We start from the raw sequence: 23,964 nt of genomic DNA on the forward strand, positions 1-23,964 counted from the left end.
TGGTCCTGCTGCCTACATAGCGGATGGAGCTGGGTGCCTGTCCCCACTGGTGGGCAAGGGGAAGATCCCTGCTTGGCATGATGGCCTTGGGGATGAGCCACAGCACCACCAGGAGAAGAAACTACATCCCTTCTACTTGGATGTGATTAAACTGACTACATGCCTCAGCCATGAGGTGTGAGCCAGACAGGGAAAAGGCTTCAACCACACCAGGCAGAGCAAGCCCAGGGATGCTTTTCCTCAGCTGAGGTTCAGGATGCCCCTGCATTGCTCTCCTCCTGCCGGACATGCGCAGGCTCCCAGCATTAGAACCAAATAACCAGGCAGTTCTAACAAGGACATGAAAAAGAATAAAAAAGCTTTAATTTAAAAATTAAATTAAAAAGAGAGACTAAGCAAGAGGCGCCTGTGCCCTTCCCATAGCCCGCACTTGGTATGGCTCCCACTGTGGACGGAAATCCTCATCCCTGCACAGAGCTGGCTCCTGCAGCCCAGAGCAACGCTAAGGAGAGAAGAGCAGAGACTGCAGCAGCAACGGGCCTGGAGAGCCTCCAGGGCCACCAACAGAATCATCCAGGAGGAAGAAAGGATTAAAACCAACCCCGGACACCCCAAATCAGTTAATTCTTAGGAGGAAAGTATTAAATAATTTAAATAGCGTGAGGAAAGCGACGCATCCTCTGTGCTCCAGTGTGTGACAGCAGTGGAACAGTGCCCCCGGCACGGGGATCCGCCACAGCGCTCAGCCACGGTCGTGTCCAGTGTCAACCACATCCCTGATTGTCGATGGCAACGTCTGCGCTGCCCAGAGCTGGGGAGGAGCGGGGGGGGGCCCTGCCATGGATGTCTCCAACGTGAGCTGGCCCATGAGGCTGTTTCACAGCCCTGCCCTGCGGGGCGCTGCCAGCCCCAGCACGGGGCCACTCACCGGCATGGCTGCTTCCACTGCTGAGGACCGCAGAGAGCCCGTCCTGCTCTGTGTGACTGCCGCACCACCAGTGCTGGGCCAGCTCCACTGGAGACTTCACATCCATACAGATGGGGGGTAACACTATTTTGCCCTGTTAACCAGCCAGCCTTGATCCGGGCTTGAACCAGGTCTCCACAATTCCTGGTTCTCCCTGGCCCCACCTCCCATGGATTTGGGAGGACTTAAAATAGTTTGGGGTGGAAGGGACCTTAAAGCTCATCCAGTTCCAACCCCCTGCCACGGGCAGGGACACCTTCCACTAGAGCAGGTTGCTCCAAGCCCCTGTGTCCAACCTGGCCTTGAACACTACCAGGGATGGGGCAGCCACAGCTTCTCTGGGCAACCTGTGCCAATGCTTCACCTCTGAGCCTGCTCCGCAAAGGATGCAAAATGATGCTCTACAACCTTGTCTCCCCCTTGTCAAAGCCCTGGAGGGGTGTGCAGAGGACCGGGACCTGGAACCACAGATCAGAGGCAGCGCAGGGTAAGGTAAAGCTCCCAGGCCTCAAGGTGAGGTGAACTAATGAAGGCTGAGAATCCACATCTGCTACCAACAGCGAAGGGAGGACACCCATTGTTCCCCTGGCCCCTGACATGGGGAGGTTGCTGCTGCTGCTCCAGAAACCCCGTGGCCACACCGCAGCAGCATGACCTGCAGGCACTGCCTGTTCTCAGCTGGCATCTTCCATCTCATCTACAGGCACCCCTTTGCCAGGCTGACGAGGCTGTGCAGCAGCTCGGTTCCTTGGGCCGGGCTGCGGTGGGCCAGAGCAGAGGGAAGCCCTGCACCTTCCCATCTCCAGCGTGCTGCTGTCACCCCATGCCCGCTGTCCCCGGGCGTCACAGGCTCCTCTCGGCGGTGAGGTATTTGAGCGCAGCAGCCCCGTAGCGCCGCGACAGGTCCTGGTGGAACTCCTCCCGCAGCGTCTGGAGGCAGCCCCGGTATCCTGCGCTCAGGCGGAACTTGGAGATGTCGAAGCTGGGGGCATGGGGCATGTGGATCATGAAGGCGTTGGGCAGGACCAGCAGTTCATACTCCTGGGGGCAGAGCAGCACCATCGGGTCAGCATTGGGTTGGTGGTACCAACATATCTCTGCCACCCCTCAACACCCAGCATCACCCACCTGCGCATCCAGCTCCATGATGTGCGACACCTTGTTCCAGCCGAAGCCCACGAACCTCTGGTCGTACTTGGGGCAGTCTCGCCTCACTACAACGTAAGGCTCGAAGTCCGGCTGCCATGCCACGCGGTACGGCACGGTGGCCGTCCGCCACTTGGCATAGTCCGTTGGGGCATGGCCTTTTGGCCACACGTGGTACCTGTGGGGAGAGATGGGAATGAGAGACAAGCAGAGGATCCTCTGAACCAGCTGCCCCACAGGCACAAGGGTACAAAAGTGGCTTGTGCTGGGTGTGACAGCCCTGCTGGACAGCAGGGCAGCTCCAGTCCCTACCTGAAGGTGTAGAGGGAGCCCATGTCCAGCATGGAGAGCAGCTCTGCTTTGGATTTGGGGAAGGTTAGGCGGTAGTGCAGGGTCTCAAACGCCGGCACGATGAGAGCTGCCTTCCTCTGGGGCAGCTCCAGCTGCTGGATGGAGTTCCTGTGGTGGTAGTAGGAAAGGTATGAGGTCTCCCTGGCTGCAAGACATGGCCACAGCCCCTTTCCTCAGCCCCTCCAGAAGGGTATTAATGGGTTTGGACACTTTGTACTGTAAAGCAGGAGGAACGAGGCAACCCTCACACCTACAGCTGCTTCCCCATCCACTGGTGTCTGACGAAAGGAAGGGCAGGATCCCAGGGTTGAATACAAAGGAAAGAGTTTCTGCATGTTGAGAACTGCTACCAAGGGCATTTCCTGGTGCTTGGGGAGCCCAGCAGGCTGAGCAAGAACCGTCTTGAGAAAGCCTTACCTGAGGTATTCGTAGAGGCCATACATAGGCAGGAAGTCAATGTCCGTGAGGAAGACGTATGGCGTCTGCGTGTTGGCCAAGGCCACGTTGCGCAGGAGGTTGATGGGGTAGAACTGTCCCTCCTTGTAGACGATGTGGTAGGCCACGTTGCGGCGGGCGCTCAGCACCTCCGAGGCCTGGGCATAGCGCAGGAACTGCTGAGCCTCCGCGTCCGACATGTACAGCGCCAGGCTGATGGGGCCGGCCCAGTGCTTGCAGATGGCCTCCAGCATCTGTAACCTGCGAAGCAGAGGGCACTGCGTGAGCAGGAGACTTGCCCTGTGTCTCCAGAGTGTCTGCCAGTGACATGCATGCCAGGCAGCTCAAGGGAAAGCAGGAGGAATTGCTGCTTCTGTGGAGGGTGAGGAACCCATGTTTTGAGAACCTTGGTAGCTCTCAAGTTGTTGAGCCTCCCCAGAGCAGTGGAGTTGGGATCTACCCTCCCACCAGCAAGTACCTGTCCATGGAGAGCTGTGCCACGAGGGTGACATCGGTGGGGTTGAGAAGGGCCAGGAAATCATACTGCAGGAAGAAGAGGTGGACGCGGTGCTGCGTGAGGTACTGCTGCCGGAAATCATAGCAGGGATCGTCCTCATCCAGCTCCTCCAGCGCCTGCTGCAGCTGCAATGCCATAAAGGTGAGGGGGATCCGGAGACCCACGGGGAGCTGGGGCAGCTACATGGGGTCTGTGCCCATCTCATGCAGAGCTGCCATCCCCTCACCTGGTCGCTGGGTGCGCTGGGCAGACTGGCGCAGCCGAAGAGCTCCCTGCGCAGCAGGTTCCCGTCGTACTCCAGGAAGGTCAGGTAGAGGTTGCGGAAGAACTCCACGTGCTTGTTCTTCACCCGCAGCTTCTTGGGCGAGTTCCAGTGGATCACCTGAGGGCAGTGGTGTGACCCCATGGAGGGGGGAAGTCAGCAGCATCCAGTGCTCCCCAAGACCCCATCCCAGTGCCTGCACTGTCCTTCAGACCCTCTCCAGACTCAAAGGCAGGAAACCCACATACCTTGAGATCCGAGAGCTCGGTGTAGCACTGCTCTGAGCGGGTGTGATCAGAGAGCTGCACGTTCCAGAAGCAGGGGAGCCGGTACACCAGGGACGGGTCCTGCTTGATCACTGCATTAAAGATGTCCTGGGAGGGAGAAAGGTGAGTGCACAGAGGGATGAAGAAGACAGCATGACCTCCCTGTGTCAGCAGTGGGAACACAGCAGGGCCGACCATCCCAGAGGAAGGACCATTACCTGATCGGCCAGCGAGGTGGAGAGCATGCTCATGAGCTCCCGCTCCGCCGTCAGCCGCCACATCTGCTCCCAGCCCAGGCGACGCAGGCGGTCGAGCAGGAGCAGGATCACCCCTGGGTGCCAGGGAGGAGGACACTGGGTTACCAAGGGAGCACCCAGCCACTGCACAGCTGGAGCACAGCAGCCTGCATGCCCTCAGCCACTGGGACATGCCCCTCATGCCCAGCAGACTCTCCTGCCTCGCCTCAGGCTTCCCCAGCCTCCCCATGCCAAGTGCTGCCTCAGCTGGATGCACCATCCCACCCCGGCAGCCCACACTCACCCGTGTTGAAGCCACGTCCCAGGGCTGGCCAGGGTTTGTGGTTTTTCCACAGGTTGCCCAAATACCAGTCGCTTTGGTTCTCCACCAGCCCAATCACCTGCTTGTCTGAGGAAACAGAGGGATGTGATGTTGTCTTGCTGTAGGTTCAGAGGGCCCAAGAAAACCCACTGCGCTGGTGCTGTGGCAGATGGGTACTGCCACCCTGAGCCCAGCACCCAGGGTCCTGTCCTCACCAGAAAACTTCCCAAAGACAGCCCAGAGCTCAGCAATGTCAGTGGCAAAGGTGATGTCGGTGTCCAAGACGATGACCTTGGAGAGGTTGGAGGGCAGTGCCTTGGTAAGTGTCAGCTTCATCAGCCCGTAGATGCCGGAGTAGTGCTTGTTGGGGATCCAGGATACCTCCGGCTGCAAGGTGACATGGCCTCAGGGCTGGGCACAGCCATGCCCTTCCCCTGCCTAGGTAGGATGCTTGCCTAGAGGCAAGCAGAGGGGCACAAACAGAGCTGTGGAGCCAGCCCAGCCTGGAGCATCTCTAGTGGCACCACTGGCAGCCTTGAGGTGCATGTGGACTGCATCCCCTTCTCCTTTGCTCTCACCCTGGCCTGGCTCTTCCTCCAGCAGCAGAACCCTCACCTGAACCCCAGTGTTTCAATGCTCAGTGGGGAACCCAAGCTCCACCACAGAGCCACCCCTCCAGCAGCAGCCCTGTGCCCCCCTTCTCAGCTGGACCAGCAACAAGTCCAGAAAGGAGGAGGTGAGTGAGGGACCATCAGGAACAGAGTTAATAAACCCCCCTCCTGCTCCCCTTGGCCCTCTGAGCACTAGGCTAAGACAAGGCAAAGAGAGTACAAGTGCCTGCCTTCAAGTCATCAGCGTTGTAGAAGCTGACATGGACGGAAGGCACCCTCCAGGACTGGAAGAGTGTCTGGAGGATCCGGTGAGCCACTGAGTCCGTGATGAAGTGAAAGTGGAGAGGGTTTTTCCTGCCAAGGACAAAGCACAGCAGCACTCAGCACACTGCAGAACAGGACATGGTCCCCATCCCTCCCACCCCTGCCAGGGGACAGACATCAGCTGAGGGGGCAGATAGAGAAGAACCAGCCATGTGGGGGAAAGAAATCCCCCTCTGGCTCTCTAAGCAGTGGCACATGGGGTAGAGAGAGGCCACAGAGCCCCTCTCCTGCAGCACCGCCCCCCCTGCAGCAGCTCATCCATGAACCCCAAGCCGGGCCTCTGGCACAGAACCTCCCCATTACCTGTGGAAGAGGATGGATTTCACCAGGGTGACCACATCCCGGCTTGCGTTGTGCCCAGCGCACACGATCGCAATGTGCAGGAGCTGCCCAGAGACAAATGGTGCCTTTTTGAGCCTGGACAACCTGCACCTCACAGGGAGCCATCAGCTCTTCGCTGGGGCTGTGCTATGGGGAGAGACTCCATAACCCAGCCCTTCCCCTGGGGAAGGAGCCCCAGAGGGAGGTGGGAATCCCTATGGCTCAGAAGAGGGGACTAAGGATCTGGCTGCTTGGCCTTCCTCTCTGGAGAAGCAAGGCACCCTCACCCACCGACTGTGGCTCACTGAGCACCATGGAGAGCCGGATGAGCCCCCAGCATGGCCACAGATCACAGTGTGAGCAGTGCCAAGCAGGCTGCACATCCACGCTGAGCCAAGATCCCAGCCTCCCATCCAATATCCCCTATGCAGGGAGCCAGTGCCATCACCCACCTCACACTTGTGCACCGTCCGCTGCTTGCGGCAGGCCGTGCGGTTGCTCCTGTCGGCCCCGGGGGCGTCCCCATCCTCGGCGGAGACCCCCCACTGCGGGCTGCCATCGCTGCCCTCGGCCTGGGCCTGGCTGAGCTGCAGGCGGAGCTGCTGGTTCTCCTCCTCCACCCGGCGCACCCGCGATGCCAGCGCCTCCCGCTCCACGTCCCGGCTCGGCTGCTCGCTCAGGCAGGGCGGCAGCAGCAGGAACCGGCCGTCTGCGGAGGGGACATGGGGCATGCGATGGGCACAGAGCTCGGCAGGGAGGGATAATGTGTGGATGGTGGGACAGAGCCCCAGCGGAAAGGCCCGTGCACACCCCACGTGCACCCAGCCAACGGCACAGCTCTGATCCCCAGGGATGCCCCCGGGAATGCAGAGCTCGGATACACCCGCAGCGACTTGCGTAGCCACAGAGCAACCACTCCAAGGCCGCCGCCACCCTCTGTCACGGACTGTCCCTTGATATGAAGAAGAAGAGAAGGTCCCACTCACATTCGAGGCGGCCCACGAAGAGGTAGAGCCAGCAGAGGAGGACGGCCAGGGTCACCGTGGCGAGCAGCACCTTCAGCTTCATGCGCCAGGAGCGAAACATGGTGTGCCGGTGGGACACGGGCGGTGAGGATCAGGTGGGCAGCCCCAGCCCGGCTGGCCCCAGCATCCTAGAGCCTGCGAGGGACAAGGGGAGCAGAGAGTGGGGTCACCAGCAGCGCTGCAGGTGCCTCCACATCCCCCAGCAGCACATTCCCCATCTCCAGTGGTGAGAGATGCCTTTCACCTCTTCAGCAACAGCCTCTCCTGGCAGGCACCCTCCTGCATTGTGCTGGGGCATCTGGACCACCCCAGGCTTCCACACCACCCTGCCACAGCTATAGAGCCCTAAGGGGGGGACCTCAAACACTGAAGGAAAGAAGTCCTCCGAGCGATATCACTCCAGCTCTGCTCCTTGCTATCCCACAAGCGAAGGGGAAAGGGTGAAGGGCCCCTGGGGGAGCAAGGAGGCTGTGCTAGAGGGTCCCCCTCACACTGGGTGGCCAGTCCTGGGGTGGTTCCTAGCTCTTTCCAGGGGGAACTCCCGAGCCCAGCTCTGCCGCAGGCCCAACACCTCCTCCTCCTCCATTCACAGCCACCTGCCCTGATAAAGTGTGGTGGAAAAACCCCACACGCTCCAGTGAAACGTGCCTCAGCAGCGGAACAGTCCGTCCATAGGGAGCCCTGCCCCAGGAGACAATGACCCCCCCAAAGCAAGGCAACACCAGCCTCCCCACGGCAGGCTGGCCTCATCACACAGCCCCTGCCCTCCGCACAACATCTGGAGGCTCAACAAAAGCTGCCTCCGGGATGAATGGGCCGGATTAGGGTCTGCTCCCCCTACACACACCCGCTGGAGCCCATTGATGTGCAGATGCCCCTGGGGCCGCCAGGCTTGGGGGCTGGGATAGGGAGACCACCCGGAGCAGCCCCCAGGGCCAGGGTGCAACCACCCTCATAGGGATCGCCTGATGGGAAGTGCTCTAGGAGCAAAGGATACGCAGCAACAGGTCCTGTAAGGCCAGCCAGGGGAGCATGGTCACCCTCAAACACTGGGGGATGCCCCTGTGGCAGGAGGCACAGCACTGTAGGGCTGCACCCCTTTTCCCTGTGGAGCAGGGGTCCTGCCAGCACCACAGCTCCCTGCAACGGGGCCCAACGCTGCCCTGCTTTTCCTGCTCTTCCGCTCCATAGAGCACAGGCATGGCGGGGAAGAGGGAGCTGACGCGTGGAGCACGCCAGGCCCAGGCACACTTTCCCCGCCATGAGCCGTGCTGGCCCTGGCGAGGTGTCTGCCCGCTGCTGCCAGCCTGGCTCCATCCCACAGGCTGCTCTGCCCCGCTCCCGGGCATCCCCCAAACTCTGTGTGGAGCTCACAGCATGAGGGGCTGGGGTGAGGCGGGATGAGGAAGGTTCAGCCAGCACCGAGCAGGCTGGGAAGCCAAGGGACAGGAAAGGGACTTCAGCATGGACAAGGAGAAGGTGGTGGCACACAGCAGCACCCCTCCTGCTCCCCCGGGACCCCTCGGGGTGGGCCTCACCAAAATAACAGCACTCTGTCCCCAGCCTGTATGTGAGCACGCTACCGGACAGGAGTTTTGGGGAGCCAGCAGCAGGCCAGTTGCCAAAGACCCTCCCCTCAGCACCCAAGGACTCCATGCACCCCCTCAGCACCCTCACCCCTACTGCCATGCCTTCTCCCCCTCCTCACCTGCCCCCCAGGAGGCCATTTCCTTACCTGCCTTTCCCTTTCCCCTTCTCCTTCTCCTCCTCCTCCCGCTGCTGCTCCCGCTCCCTCCGGGGCTGCCGTTCCCGTCCTCCCGTTACTCCTCCCTTTCGGATCTGACACTTCTCCCCCCCTTTCCTCCCCGCTCTCAAACCCAAGCTCCCCCCGCACCGGCCCCCCTTTGGGAGGAGGAAAGAACAAACAAAACAAGAGATTAAATTCGCTTTCTACTCAAGAGCCCCCAGCGCCAGGGGCACGGAGTTGCCCGAAGTAAGTCGGGGAGGAATCCGCCGTCCCTCCGAGCCCCCTTCCCGCTCCCAGGACTCAAATACCCCTCCTTTGCTGAGATAAGGGAAGCATCGGGATTATTTACCCCCCACCCAGCACCTGCATTCTCCTTTCCCCGGGCTTTGTCCATATGGAAAGACACTTACGGGGGAGACTTGGAGGGCAGCAAAGACTTCGCTGGCAGGTTTAGTGTGTAAGTCCCGGGGTAAAGGTTGGACTTGATGATCTTAAAGGTCTTTTCCAACCTGGTTGATTCTATGATTCTCTTCAAAACAGAGAGAGGCTGCACGTATGGCAGGGCTGGGGTACAGTCCTTGCTGCCCAGAGAGGAGGTATCAGCCATCATCATCCAAGCACTATCCCCTCACACGGACAGGGTGCAAATGCCACTGAAGGTTTGAAAAGGAAAGAGCTGCCCCCAATTACCCAGGAGAGCAGTGCTCCCCCAAAAGCACAGCGTCCCCCGGACCTGCCCAGCGCAGCGGGAGCAAGCAGGATGGCAGCAGGAGGAGCGGGAGGCTGGGAATGTTAACTATGTGGAGACGGGCTCTACCTGCAGCTCCCCCACGCCTGGCCCCCGGACTGGGGAAAGGCAACAGGCTCCGTCCCTGAGTGAGTGGCAGGAGAAGCCCTCTGCCTGCGTCAGCCTTGGTGGGATCCCGCTGGAGGGTGCCTGGAGAAGGCACAGTGTGATGGGAGGACGCTGCCACCGACAGCACGCAGAGGGATTAGGATGCAAGCTGCCTGCATAGCAATTTAGATGCAATGTAAATTGCCCCTCCACCCCATAACCCAAGGGCGAGCTGCGGCAGCAAGCCCCAGCCTGCCTGGCAACGCCAGCGCAGCGCTTGCAAAGGCACCCGGCGAGCTGCAGGGGAGGGCTGGGTCTGCGCTGAAATCACTGCCTTCCGAGGCATCGACCTCCCGCTCGGGCAGCTCCTCCTTGCCCTCGCAGAGCTGTGCCTACAACAGGCACTCGCTCCGCAGCAGCACCTTCCTGCCCAGCGCAGCCCCAGCAGGGAGAGGGAACCCCGGGGCTGCCCCACTGATCCCCTGAGCCAGCAGCTCCCAAAGAGCTCTCCTTTTGCTCCCCTGCTCATGGAGCTCAGCTCGGGACTGTCCCGTGGTATCCTGAACCAACCAAGTGCTCCAGCTGAGCTATGGGCTTGCCCATGCTCCTGGGGAAGCCCAGACCTGCCAACAGCACTGCCTGGGGGAGGAAACTGCCTCTTGCTCTGGCTGACCACCACTGCCTCTCCATATACTTTTCCTGGCTTCCCTATCTTGCCCACTCCCACAGGAAGGCCCAGTGCAGTGAGACCCACCCAGGGCAGGAGCAGGTAGGCTGCTGGGGAGCCCAGGTGAGGTGGAGGTGTTTGCTTTAGGATGTTTATGGCAGTAGGGAGGAGATGACAAGCAAGAAGGCAGCTACAGCCTCTCCTCCCCCGTGAAATGTTAAAGGCACAGCAAGTGGAGGGCAAGGCTGGAAGCAGCTCCCAGGCAAGCGGTGCAGTGAGTACCAGCAGCTGAGGTACAGCAGCAAGTGTCCCAGCTCTGCTCCCCCTTTACTCTGCCCTGGTGAGATCCCCCCCTGCAGTCCTGTGTTCAGCTCTGGTACCCGAAACACAAGAGGGACACGGAGCTGCCAGAGTGAACCCAGAGGAGGCCACGGGGATGCTGCAAGGGCTGGATCACCTTTCTTTATGGAGACAGACTGAGAGAGCTGGGCTTGTTCAGCCTGAAGAAGGGAAGGCTCCAGGGAGACCTTAGAGCAGCTTCCGGTGCCTAAAGGGGCTACAAGAAACCTGGAGAGGGGCTTTGGACAAGGGCCTGTAGGGACAGGACAGGGGGGAATGGCTCTAAATTGACAGAGTGGAAATTTTGACTAGACATTAGGAAAAAATTCTTCACTATGAGGGTGCTAAGGTGTTGGCACAGGTTGCCCAGAGAAGCTTCAGCTGCCCCATCCCTGGCAGTGTTCAAGGCCAGGTTGGACAGGGCCATGGCAGGGGGCTGGAATTAGATGATCCTTAAGTTCCCTTCCAACCCAACCACTCTATGATTCCATACCCATCCCTGCAGCCACGGCACTCTCTGCCCTCCATGCTCTGTCTCCTTGCTCACGCCAGATGAGCGCAGCCAGCAGTAAGATGAGAGGTTTCCCAATACTGCCGGCTCCCAACCCCAGCACAGGAGTGCAGGGCAGAAGTGCTGTTGGCAGCAGGTTCTCCTTCCTCCCCCACGTTCTCCTGTGAGGAGGTCAGCTCCTGCTTTGGCAGGGATCAGGGACATGGCAAACAGACCAGAAAGGTACCCAGGTCCCCTCTCTCGCTCCAGCCCCAGGCTCCCTGCCTGAGCTGCCCATGTGCTGATGCTCTGCTCCTCCAAGACCCCTGCTTTTTCCAGGAGCACAGCTTAGCTGGCCTTCGCTCTCCCTGGCTCTGTAACTATCGGGTGAGCAGTTAATGTTTAGGGAGAGCTGGCAGTGGGAGCTTTCCATTGCATCAGCAGGTTTCCCCCAGCCCTGCAAGCACAGAGGTGAGCAGCCCTGTTTTCCCACGGCACCAGATCTGGCAGCAAGGCTCACAGCAGGGTGGGCATCTTAACCTCTTGTCTCCCCTAGAGCTAATGTGCACCTGCAGAGGTGATGCTGAGGCACAGCAGGACTGTCTACAGGTCTTGCTGCCCCTTACTGTGTCCTCCCAGGGACATATGACACGTCCCCCCCATTACACATGATGGGATGGCCTGGCTTCTTCCCAGTGAAGAGCTGCAGGGCAGCCAGGAGAGGAGTGATTTCAGAGCCATGCCTGTTGTCTTACCTCGCTGTAGGCAACAGAAACTGCAAATCTTCTCCCAGATCTCACTTTTGGAGCAGTAACAGTTTAGCTGACCTGCTTAGACTGGGGCACAGCAGGAGCACAACACACCAGCTTCATAGGCTCGCAGGAGGCGAGAAGGGGCCTGACAGCCATGGTGAGAGCTGCACAGCAAGAACTGAGAAAGGCAACTGGGAACACTCTCTTTTGCTCTTACAAAGAGCAAGGAGGGTTCAGGCTAGTTCCTCCTTCAGCAGATCATCTTTAAAGCATGTAGCACAGCACACATCTGACAAAGTGCCTTATGATTCAGAGTCACTTCTCTGTCCCCCTCTGAACTGCTGCCACTTGAAGGGGGCCATGCCAGCCAGCAGATACCACACAGGCAGCGCAGAGCAGGGCAGCCGCTGGAATGCACAGAGGCGGAATGGAATTCAGCCAGGAGAGCAGATGAAAACCCCATGCTCCGGATTACCATACCTCCCTCCCCAGTCTCATGATAAGCAAAGCTTCAGTGAGAATTCCACCTTTGTATTTCCCTGGAAAGAGCAACCTGTGGCAAAACAGGCACCATGTTCTAGAGATGAGATTGAGCAGCAGCCATGGAGTTGCCTACCAGCACATGAGCTGTGAAAGAAAAGATGTCCCCAACTCCCCAGTGCCCCCAACACCATCAAGCTGCAGAGAAAATCCCAGAAAGGTGAAGACCTTCCTGGGACAGCAGTTAGCTGTGCCTCAGGTATGGCTCATTCTTGTGCACCGAGCTCTCCTGTAAGATTATCTCCACAGGCAGTTCTGCTGCTCTAAGGGTTCAGCTTTTCATTCTGCAAAGGTCACACTCAATAACCACCATCTCTGACAGAAGCACAGCACTTGGGGAAAGGAGCTACCAGGCTCTGAAGGGTGTTGGTTGAAGCTTTGAGCTTGGCTGAAGCAGGGACTTCCGTCACCAGACTGATTCCTTATTTCCAGAGGAAACAAGCAAGTTCAGGCTGGATCTGACACAGGAACATGCCTCACTGCTTACCTCTCCATGTCTGAAACCCCAGGAATGCACCAGGGAGCAACTCCTCTTGGCAGGGACTCTGATCACGAGGTCCTGCTAGACACAGGCTGCTTTTGCAGAGCAGCACTGCAGCCAGTCTCTCTGTCCACAACCCAGATGGAGAAGGGCTGTGCAGAGCAATGTGGGAGTCCAGGGCCACAGAAGACCATGCAAGTGTTGTGTAGGAGGCTTAACTCTACCAGACATCTTGCAGTGCTTACAAGTTGGGCAGCTGCATTTTGCCACAGCTCTCAGGCCACCCAGCTAGCAGCACAGTCCCTAAATGCTCTCACTCCTGTTAGGTCCAAGAGGAAGCTGGAAGGATGCAGGTGGCAATAGCCTTCAATGACATCTGTGGGGACACCAGAGCAGCAGAAAGCAGGGTGCTGATCTGCACTCCTCTCCATGTGCTGCACTGGACCCTCACTGCAGCAGGGGACCAGCAGGATAGACCCTGAAAGCTTGTGTGTGAGCAGAGCTGCAGCACGCCGGATGCAATGCCCAGGACACCCACCCAGACATGCCAACGCCACTGGATGGGTCGCACTGCAATGTGCTGCTGAGACCCCTCCAACAAGCTGATGGAGGATATACCTGTCCAATACACTGCTTCCAGCTTTACCTCCCTGGACTACAAGTTGTGTGATGCCAAGTGGATGCTCAGCAGGTGAAGTATTGACACTGACTGGCCTTTTTCTGGGCCTGATGGAGCATAAGCCTGACTCAGGACAGCTGCTCTGACACTAATACAGAGGCTGCAGCATCCTGGATCAAATCTCTTCTACATGCCCCCCAGCCAGCACAGCTAGGCACAGGAGGGACCAAGCCTGAGCACTCTGCAGGAGCACCACAAGGGACCCACCTGCCTCTTGAAACAGAAAAGGAACAGCATTTGGGCTGATCTCCAGCTCACTTCCCTCTTGCTGGGGTTAGGTTTCTAATATCTGCATTTTTGCTGACGCCTGTGCTGCAGCTAATGGCCAGCTCTGAATCCATTAGGTTCACTGTGTCCCGGTCTCCGGATGTGCTCCGGGCATCAATACCTGTTCACCCCTGCCATTTCCCGATGCTTCCACTGCCGTGGGCTTGCAGCAGACACAGTTCTGGGGTCAGAGCTGAGAAGGGTCAGCAGCTCCCTCTTCTATCCAACCCAGTCTGGAGCAAGACATGCTCCTCTGCCATTGGCACAGCTGGAGCACCCAGCAGGCATCATGCCCCATACAGCAAAGGGGTGGGAATTCCACCCTGTGAACTCCTGATGTCTTAGTTTCCAGCTAGCAGAGCCCACAGGTAGGGACTGACAGCAGAGCCTCCCAAAGATCTCCCTGCTCCCTTGAAACACTCTTGAACAACCTGCACCAGGATCCAGCCCCTGGTGGGACAAGGGAGACCATATCCTAGCACACCTGGACCAGACCTAACCCCTATATATGCTTGTGGAGTCTGCATCATCTCATGCAAAATTAACCAGGTTAATTACAGCAAAATAAAGGAGGCAAAGGGACTCCAACCACCCCAGACCAGTGCTCTGCCTGGAAAAGTCCACAAGAGGCAGGACACCATCCTCCCCACCACCTCTGGGAAGGTGCCAAGGACATGGCTGTGATCCAGGCCTTCAGGTGCCTGCCACGCATGGTCACCCTGAGCTGGGCGAGTGGTTTTGGGTGAACAGTTACTAATTGAAAACTGCAGTTTACACACAGCTCAAGAGTTATTTGCTACTTCCCGACAAGTTTTGGACAGGAACAAAAGGCTTTGTTTTCCAAGCAGAAGTCGTCTCATTTTGCATTGTTTTGTTTGAAACTGAACTGTGTTACATTTAAAAGAAAAGCTGAAGGGTCTCTCAGACTTGGCTGGGTTGAGTTTTGGTTTTTTCCCCTCCAGCTTTTCATTTTGGGCACTAAATCAAGCAATTAATTATTTGTTCAGCTCTGCTCTCCAGATAAGCTCCTGAGCATCACGAGCCAAAGGGCCAGAGCAGCTCTGCCCAGGCAGCAGTGCTGAGGAGGCTGTTGGTGTTTTCTGTGCTACAAGCCCCTTTCAGACCTTAGCTGGAGCTCCCTCAAGGCCAGCAAGCCCAAGGGGAAACAGAGCAAGACCTTTTCGGTGCCCTACCAAAAAGACATCACCCTGATGGGTAACCACCCAAGGCAACTGCCCTAGTGGGCAGCAGTTCAGGATGCACAAGAGGTCATAGCCACTGCTTGAAGGACATGCTAGGAGCAGGGCTTTCCATGCCAACTGTCCTCCACAATGGAAGCACACCACACCAAGGTCCCTCTCTAGTCCCGCTGGTACCTGGCACTGGAGCAACTCTTCCAGATGCCATCTCTTGCAGTGCTGAACTCTACTCAGCATCTCAGAGGAGCCAGGCACGCACACAGGCAAGGAAAGGCAAGCCCCTCACTTCCCCTGCATGAAAAGCAGCTGTGCCACAGAGGAGGCTGATGCTCACTGAGAGCCAGAGCTCATGGATGCAGCCTGGACTGGCCCAAACTGGGACCTGTGCTCAAGCAGCCACTCCCGTGTCTTCCTTGCCCAGAGCTATTCCTGGCACTGGTGCCCTCAGTGCCCAAGCAAGGCTGAAAGCAGAGCTCATCCACAGAGGAATGGAACAACTGCACTATAAATAGCAAAGGAGGATGGCTCGGGGCAGGCTCTGAAAGACTCAGGCAGTGATAGTGCTGTCCACTCAGGGTGCCCTGAGCATTTTCTAAGGCCTGAAGTGATACCTGAGCTACAGAGAGCCTTACATTGCAGACAGGCTCTGACAACAGTGTGGAGGAAGAGCTGCTGGCCAGGCTAAGGGACTGCAAACTTACCTGCAAAAAAACATACGGGGCATTTTGCAAACTGGGAATGAAGTTGCAAGTGATAGGGGCAAAAAAGAGAGGGGAAGTGGATTCCAGAGGCGAGGCATTTCCCAAAGCCGGACAGCGGAAAGGGGAATGCTCCCAACACCCAAACTCCGTACTGGCCATTCCCAGCACGCTCCCCTCCTGCTGCTCCTTGTGTTCTCATCCTTGTGGCTTCTCACGCTGCTGAGCTAAACCCTGAACTCACACACCAAAGGACAAAGGCAGGGAAGAAACATCATCCTCCAGCTCAGCCAAGCAACAGATGAGTGGCTCAGGACAAAAGCTCACGTCTTCTGCAATCCACAGCAACCTTTGTGCAGTGCCCTGCCTGCATCAGCAGTGGGACAGAGGCATAAGAGCTCAGCCCATCCTGTGACCATCAGGGTCAAGTTTCCCTCCTAACCTCCAGGAAGAGTCTTGCCCTTCCCACCACACTCATGCTACCTACTCCCTCTTCCCTGCTGGTGCTTCCATCTGGAACAGCAAATACTCCACCTTCCCCTTCACACTGACAGCATATGTCCCGTAAAGGGATCTAAGCCTCAAAGATGAGGATACGACCAGCCTCACACAGCACTGCCAGGCACCAGCCTCCTGCTCTCAGCAGGGAGCCCTGCACATTCAGCAGTGCTGCAGCACAGCTCACTTGGGAGTACACTGGGAATAAGAGTGCAGGAGAGACAGTTGAGAACATAGGGAGAGGTGTATATACACCGGGAAGGCACAAGACCTGAACTGAATCACCCAGCATATCAACACATGCAAACGCACACAGAAGGAAGCAGTTACTTCCTCTGCCAGAAAAGGTTTTTCCATCAGAACAGGAAGACAGCACTCAAAAAAAGACCAAACCAGAACACCAAACCCTCGCTTTGTTGCTCCTGGAGCATCAAATCCAGCCAGGACACAAGATGCAAAGATGACCAGTGCAAACTACAAACCCACCTTGTGAATTTTGGAAGCCCACAGCTCACTTCCCTCCTTCCCCACAGCTCTCCTGTCACCCCTCATCCTTCCTCCTCTGCACAGCGAGCAAGAGGAGAGGAAGAGGTTTTGAGTTTGGCTGAGTTTCCACTCTGGGGACAGAAGCTCGATAACAGACTGGGCAGGATGTGAGCACCCGTTTAGGAAGAGGATTAGTAACCCCCTAATCTGCACATTTTGGAGTCTAAGCACTTTACTGTGCTCTCTAATTAAACCACAGAGCGCAGAGATTGCCAGAAGGCAGAGAACAAGGAGGAAGAAGGAAAGGAAACTGAGGCTGTGGCTTAAAGGCTATTCCTAGTGGCTTATATGCAAGGCGGGGGGTGGCGGGCACCGGTAGGGATGTATTTCACCTCAAGTACTTTATGCAAGAGCTGCTGAGCAACCTATTGCCTCCCCAGTCCAATCCATAGAAGGATGAAGGGGAACCTGCGTGATGGCCTGGGCATGGTAGAGGAGGGAGCAAGGGGCTCCATAAGGCCAGACAAAGCTTTACCTGTGGCAGCCTTGTCTGGCTGGTTATGACTCCCCTTCCTGGGTCCCCTGCCTCCTGGGAAACAATACGAGCACCAAGAACAAGCTTGTCTCCACTTCACAGACCTGTCTGCACAGAAGAGCCTTGTTCAAGCGCTTATCTGGCTCCAGGCTGGGGAGGAGCTGGTGCCTCGCTGCCCTGGCACCCAGGCAGGATGTTCAGCTCTGCCAGGCTCGTTCAGGGCTGCCTGGCAGGGGAAGGTTTCCTGGCACAGGTAAAGAGGGAAACCTTTAACCACAGCCCATGACAAACAAAGCAGTTCAAATAATGGCCCGCTTCCCTCAAGCCGTGCTCAGCCCCACGTGCCTCTGCGGAGGAGGCAGCAAGCCTGAACCTCCATTCCTCACTGCTTCAGGACAGTGCTCACCAGGGAAATTACCTGAGCAGTGGGGACAGGAGCTCTCTGGGCTGCAGCACAAGGAGCAAGGCATAGCCAGGAACAGGAGTGCAGGGGAATGGCCTCTCCTCCCAAAATGCTCTGCCTCTAGCTCTAACGCACCAGACCAAGGGGGGTGCGTGTGTGCAGGGGCAGCCTGTCACTCCAGCATCACTCTCTTCCCTCGCTCCTATTCTTTGGCATTCCTCTCTTCTGTTTGCTTTGTTTCAGCCTTCAATGAACAGGAAGAAAAGGGAAGGAGCCTTGACAAATCCGATCAAGGCGCAGACACGCTGAGGCCCCCTCCTGCTGGCATGCCAAGCCCTGCACTAATGAGGGGTAGAGGAGAAAGAGAGGTGGCTGCTGTGAGCGGCGGCCCCAGAGAAACACTCAGTGTAAGGGACAGAGAGAAAAGAAGCTTCTAGGGCAGAACAATGTCAGCACAAGCTCCCACTTCCCCTGGCCCAGGGAGCTTGCTCCAGCTTCTCAGCTCAGGTCCCAGTCACCTACTGCCCACTACACTAGAAACGAGCAATAGACCATAGTAGTGTTTGGAGAGAAGGATCCAGACGTGCATGTTCAAGGGAAGTTCAACTGAAACAGCCACAGAGATGGGACCACACTTTGTTCCAAGGATTCATGCAGTGAATCTGGCCTTTCCCAACAGAGAACTGGGCCACAGGGGCTTACAACTGCCAGTGTTGTCTGCACAACCTCCCCAGAGGTCCCAAATACCCACATACCCAGTAGAGAGGAGACCCACAGAGTCGAGACCTTCTGCCCTGCAATTATCCCTAGTTTACCAATTTGGGAACAGCAACACTAAGACAGAAAAGGAGCAAGTACATGTAAACCATCTATTTAACAAGCAAGACAACTAACCTTTGGAGGCTGCCAATGTTGCAGGGGTGGCTGGGAATAGCTGGAGAAGCTGGCAGGGCCTGGTGGTGGCTGAGGACCACCCTTTAACCTGGGATTCTCAACTTGAAGGGCAGATAGCACATCTCAGCTGTACTTGAGGGAGCTTGCTGTCACCTGAAACCCAAAAGACAGTCACATGAAGAGCTACTGCATAAGAGAGCTCTGGGGACAAGCCCTTGCACAGCCAAGAATGTCATAGATCAGCAGCACCCAGCACCTTGGGTTTGTCCTTTTCCTCCAGCCTGTTACAATGCACAGCTCAGCATCACCCAGGGCTACCTCATGGGAGAATATCTGTGTGCTGCATGTTCCTACTCCCAGATCACTGTAGCACGTTCCCCAGCCATGCAAGGACTTGTACACGTGTCCCCAGAAGCGCTGGCAAAGCCACAACCAGTGTGCAACACACACAGTCCATCACAACACACGAGTCCTAACGCTGACTGCAGCAGGACAAGAAGCTGGGGCAGGGATTGGCCCCCTCCCAAACATGACAGCAGTAGCAAGTGTTTAGCTTGTGAGGCAATGAAGGGATTAACTATCGTGTCCAGTAACCTGAGCCTCTGTGAAATACTATGGGCAGTCCCAAAAGGGGCATCAAGAGAGTCTATCCAGATAGATGCACAACAAGGAGAGGGGAAGGATAAAGGCAGAGGAGAGAGAAGGCAGGCAAAAACCACAATGCAACTTGCGCTGCACCCTGCACATGCAGGCTGGAATGGATGATCCCTTCTCACAGGAGGCTACAAGGATTATCACCTCCTTATGGAGAGAAAGCCCAAACCAGAAGGACAGAGCCACACAAATAAGCTGGGCAAAGGAATCAAAGAATTGGGAGTTTTGCTTTGAAGCCCCTCTCTCCACACATCATTGCTCCAAGATGCAGGAGGAACAGGACTTTCAAAGCAGGTCAAACCAACCAAAACCATCTTTCTGGTCTGCCCCACCTGTTTTAAAACCCCAAACAGAGAAGTATGCATGCAGTGTGCTGGGCACCAGCTCTATTTCAGGCCTCTAGCCACAGCAAACCCGGGTCAGCCTGGTACAGCACAACACGAAACAAGGGAGACAACATCAATCCCAACAAGGGCTGGAAATAAGAAATCATTTACAAAGCTGCTACCTGAATAGCGAAACCCAGCAACTCCAACAAAGTAGTAGAGCACCACAACTGCACAGCAAAACCCTCCTCCAGCAACAAAGCCTGACACTACTTCTGCTTTGTGAGTCTCCCTCAGTATCTGGCTAAAAGGTGGACACGTATGGATACTACAGCACACTTCAGTAAAGAGACATCTATCCCCTCCATCTTCCCCGCTCTGCTTGTCCTGATTTGTCAGCTCCCACCTCAGACCAAAGAAGTCTAAGGGGGAACCTCAAACAATGGATACCTCTGGAGCAGGACAAACGGGATATGAACCAGGGTGCTGCACCCACCTGGCACACATCCCTTTTGCAGTCACAGCCCTCCCTCTGGTGCCACTAGAGCTCTGCATTTCCAGGGGGCAGTTCAGCAGGTAAGAGCCAAGCCCCTGGCACCCACCTGAGACAGGAAGCAGAAGCTGCCGGCAACAAGGCTGAGTAGTTTCAGTAGTAAAGAGCTGGAAAAGCAAAAGCACCTTCAGCATTGCTAATACTGAGTGAGAAGAGCCAGGCATGTCCCTGCCACACATAGAGCTGTGCCACACAGCACAGCCACCAGCATCACTGGAAAGCAGACTTCCCGTGGGCACATGGCAAGAGCCTCACGTCCAGAGCGGAGAGCTCACCTTCAGTGGCTGCAACCCAGCCACCAGCTACTGACACAGAATCACACATAGGACCTGCAAGACCTGCAGCACAGTGGGACCAACCTCCAAGTCTGCTGCCTTCTCCACGTGGAGTCAGAGGAGCTAAGGTGAGATGAGAAACCACAAGCAGTTGCCCCCCTCACCCAAAAGCAGTTGCCTCTCCTTCAGGGCCAAGCTGCATCTCTCCCTTGGAGTGCTTCCATTAACTTAAGCCACCAGAGAACTGCATGTCCAGAAGTTTTTTCCAAGTGCATCACATGGTTATTAAAAGATATGGCCTCGCCCTCTCAGCCTTTAGCACAGGCAGATTTGGGATGTTACAGGAGAGACTGCACATTGCTCATGAATCAGGGAAGGGAGTTATCCAAATAACAGCCTGGGACTCTAAATGGCTTTCTGGAAAAGGCATCGGGAGGCAGGAGGCAGTCACCATCTCGCAGCAGGGCTCTGCACACATTGCCAGACGTGCTGTTCTTCCTGGGAAGCCAAAAACAGCTTCTATCCTGAGATGTCAAGTCTCAGCTAAGTTGGGAAGGGCAGGGGCACCCTGACAGAGAACAGCAACAAAACCCCTCCAAGTCAAAACACACATTAAAAGGCCCCTTAGCCTTGTTTGACCTGGGTTTCCCTTCCCCTCAGACTACCGCTTCAAGCAATAGACCTGTCAGCAACACTTCAGGAACTCAAGGACTACACCACCAACATCCTCAGCCAGCTGCTGCCTTTCCAGGCCCCAGGAGAGCTGTCGAAGATCAGAGGCACAAGCTGCCACCACCAGCAATGCCATGCACAGAGCCTGGTGTGCTGCATCGCCCTTGTCTCCTCATTTGGACAGAGATTTGGAGCTCTCCTGAAAGGTGCTGGCCTCCAGCACCGTGAATGATTCAGGCCTTCCATTCTAGGCAGGGCTCATGTGTCAGGGACTAAAATACTCCCTGGATATGCCTTGTCTACAGGTTATTTGGAGCGAGTCACAATTTATCCCTAGCTATCTCAAAGTATTGGCTGAGCTCATCCAGAAGCAAGAAAATAGACGGCCACAGCATGGTGTGGGAGCTGAACAGTGCAGAAAGGGATACCCCAAGGAGACAGGGCCAGAAAGGCCATCGCATCCCACAGCATGCTCCCTTCCAACCACAGCTGGAAAGATCCACATCCCTCACCTCACACTGCCAGGCTCCTTCCCTCCAGCAGTGGAAGGACATGGCTGGGGAGAGCATCCACTTCCCCCACAACTACCAACCTCCCAAGACGGAGCCGAGCATCAATATACTGAGTCTATTCTTCCGCATCCCGCTCCCCAGCTCTAACACACCATCACCTATCCCAGCACCCTGCAAGGCATGTTTGGAGCAAGGCTTCCTTAGGATGAGCTGCCTCAGACCCATGGCAGCTGGGTCTGGAATCAGGCTCCCCAGAAACAGCGTGATCTCGCAGATCTCAGCTCAGAGCAAGATGCTGGCAGCCAAGCAAGCTGGACTGAAGCACTGTACCCAGCGATGGGCTGGCACAGTGTTTGCTTTTTTTGGTTTGCTTCTTTCTCCTACCATTAGTGCTGAGCCTGCACCCCTCGTCATCAGAGCACAGGAACTATTTGGCCTCGGTTACAGCCAGTGGATTTCCAGTAAGCACGAGCCCCTGGCACCCAGACTGACAGTAAGGGCTAAGAAAAGAGCTGCTCAGAGACCTTCCTGGGTACAGTGAAGAGAGAAACTAGCCTCTCATCCCAGCCTTTCACCTCCTGCCCGCCCCCCCCCCCCGCTGGCACCATAAGCCAAGAAGATTTAAGTCTCACCCAGTCTCATGGGCTCGCTGCTGCTCTGAGACATCACCCTTCCTACAGAGCTCCCTCACAACCTATTTACCATAAAAAGGCAGCTTGATGCTACCCAGATTGTCCTCCAAACTCACTCACTGCAGGAGGAAGATGGGCAGAAAGGAGGACAGGGCAGACAGTGGGTGTGAGGGAAGCTGTGGGCAAGGGACGAAGAGGAAACATCTGCCAAAAAGCTTCTCACTCAGGGCCAGAACTGCACTATCTGGCTATGCTGTTGAGAGCAGCCCAAGGACTTTGTGCATCAGGCTTCACCTCTGGCTGAAGACAAGGTGTCTTTGGCAGTCTCCTAGGCGGCCGGCTCTCAGATTGCTGTCTGGCAGAGTCAGAGCTCCTCCTTGAAGGAGAGCAGCTCCAGCAGTCTGCACTGGATATGCCCCTAGAGTCACTGGTAGCACACACCTACCCCCAGCAAGCTGTGCTCACACTTCTGTCACAGGCTTCAGATGCTGTCTCACCCACCTCGGTACTTCCACTAGCAGCTCTGCCACTGAGACATTCAGAGGAGCTCACAGGTAGCACTGCATGTGAATGGAAAGTTGGGTGTAATCCATGTGATTCTGACTAGAAAGGTTTGTTTAGCGCCAGACTGTTTGCCAGCAGTATCTCGTGCCCTTTTTGAACCCAGCCTGCTGGAAAACAAACCCTCAGGGGAAGGGGGGAGAAGAGGAGAGATCAGAAGGGATAAAGTGCCTGCCCATGCAACTGTAATTCTTGCAGAGGAAGCTGCAGGCGCACACTGTGTCTATTGTGTGGAGGTAACCGGACAGGAGGAAGGAGGGGCAGCTTGGCAGAGCTTTTTGTGCTCTGTGAGAGGCCACAAAACACCCTCCTCACCCTCAAAGGTGCAGCGGGGAGGCACAGAGCTGTGTCCATGTGCACCAACCGCTGCTGATCTTTGCACTGCAAGATGTGCCGAGGGCCAGGCCCAGCTCAGGGGAGCAGTGCACGGCAGCGAGGGCACCAGGATGACTCTCCTCGGGTGAGCAGGAGACAGAGCTGGATGGAGCACAATCCATGCAGCCCAGCACCGCCGGGCATAGCAGAGGAATGGAGGGCCTGAACACAGGTCTGAGCCCTCACCTGCACCACGCTGCAGCCAGGCTGGTCCCACACCTCTGCCCCCTGCCTGGAAAATGGGGATTAGGGCTTAAGTGCTCTAAGGGATAGAATGGCTACGGCTGGGCTCCGGGAAAGATCCGGGAAGCGCTGACAGCACGGTCCTGGCTGCCTCCCTGCTCCCGTTCAGTGCTCCCTCCTTCCTTCCTTTTCCCTTCCCTGCCCTCCGAAGCTTCCTCCAGCCCCGGGTCGCGGGCGGGGGGACACGCACCGCCACACACCACAGAAGGCGAAAGCGACGTTGCCAGCCCCGTCCCCAAGTGTCGCGTCCGTCCCCTCCCGATCCTTTTCCATGCCCTGCCCGCAGCTTGCGGCCCCGGGGGCAGCTTCCCCTCTCCCCCTCGCACCCAGCGAGCACGGAGCGTTCCGCCCGGTCAACAGCGGGGCTGCGCTGCCCGCTCCGTCCCACCAGACGCTTCCCGACACGAAGGTGCAGGGACACGGTGCCGGGGCCACCCGATCGGGACCTCCCATGCCCATGAGACACCCCCCCCCAAGCCCACCTCCCTCGACCCCCCGGGGCAGCCAGCACTCACCGCACCGCCGGCCGCGGACACCCCGGGCACGGCACTACCGCCTCCCAGACCCACGGAGCGGCGGCTCCACGCACGGACCGACCCCCGCCCCGCTGCAGCGCCCGAACCACGGGTCCCTCCGGGGCCCCCAGCGCTGACCCGCACCCCGGCTCCTCACCCTGCGGTATCACGTCCCCACTCAGGACGCCCCACAGCGCCGGAGCCGGGCCCCCCACAGGCTCCTCACGGGGACCGGTGACCCGCAGCCCGCCCCGTACCTGCCCACCGGCCTCTCCGGCTCCTTTAACCCGGCCCATCGGCCGCTCGGCTCTCGGCCGCGGCGCCTGGCTCGCTGTCTCCGCTCGGCTGGGGCG

General features: G+C 57.2%; 1 protein-coding gene across 4 annotated transcripts; it reads right to left on the reverse strand.

Moving 5' to 3' along the window:
- Positions 1 to 341: 341 nt before the first annotated feature.
- On the reverse strand, positions 342 to 23,948 carry LARGE2 (LARGE xylosyl- and glucuronyltransferase 2). 4 transcript variants are annotated; one of them, XM_030481687.1, is made up of 16 exons: positions 23,869 to 23,948; positions 18,294 to 18,446; positions 6,745 to 6,918; positions 6,211 to 6,467; positions 5,741 to 5,823; positions 5,344 to 5,467; positions 4,718 to 4,889; positions 4,485 to 4,589; positions 4,163 to 4,275; positions 3,927 to 4,052; positions 3,643 to 3,798; positions 3,378 to 3,541; positions 2,882 to 3,160; positions 2,426 to 2,572; positions 2,096 to 2,291; positions 342 to 2,008 (listed from the first exon to the last, which is right to left on the reverse strand). In XM_030481687.1, exons 3-16 carry the CDS (start codon positions 6,842 to 6,844, stop codon positions 1,811 to 1,813), a joined length of 2,220 nt encoding a protein of 739 aa, XP_030337547.1. In that variant the 5' UTR covers positions 6,845 to 6,918; positions 18,294 to 18,446; positions 23,869 to 23,948; the 3' UTR covers positions 342 to 1,810. The 4 variants fall into 4 exon arrangements, with proteins under 4 accessions (XP_030337547.1, XP_030337548.1, XP_030337549.1 ...); XM_030481688.1 differs by having other exon boundaries at positions 23,769 to 23,892; XM_030481689.1 differs by lacking the exons at positions 18,294 to 18,446; positions 23,869 to 23,948 and adding an exon at positions 8,941 to 9,290.
- Positions 23,949 to 23,964: the final 16 nt, after the last annotated feature.

This window comes from Strigops habroptila, chromosome 4 (genome assembly GCF_004027225.2).
Source record: "Strigops habroptila isolate Jane chromosome 4, bStrHab1.2.pri, whole genome shotgun sequence".
NCBI classification, from domain to species: Eukaryota; Metazoa; Chordata; class Aves; order Psittaciformes; family Psittacidae; genus Strigops; species Strigops habroptila.

Excerpts from the sequence above, each read along its gene's own strand:
- LARGE2 (XM_030481687.1), bottom strand. The coding sequence starts at position 6,844 with ATGTTTCGCTCCTGGCGCATGAAGCTGAAGGTGCTGCTCGCCACGGTG. Across the intron at positions 4,890-5,343 it reads ACAACGCTGATGACTTGAAG|CCGGAGGTATCCTGGATCCC; the intron begins GCAGGCACTTGT and ends GTCACCTTGCAG. Across the intron at positions 4,053-4,162 it reads CCACCTCGCTGGCCGATCAG|GACATCTTTAATGCAGTGAT; the intron begins GTAATGGTCCTT and ends TCTCCCTCCCAG.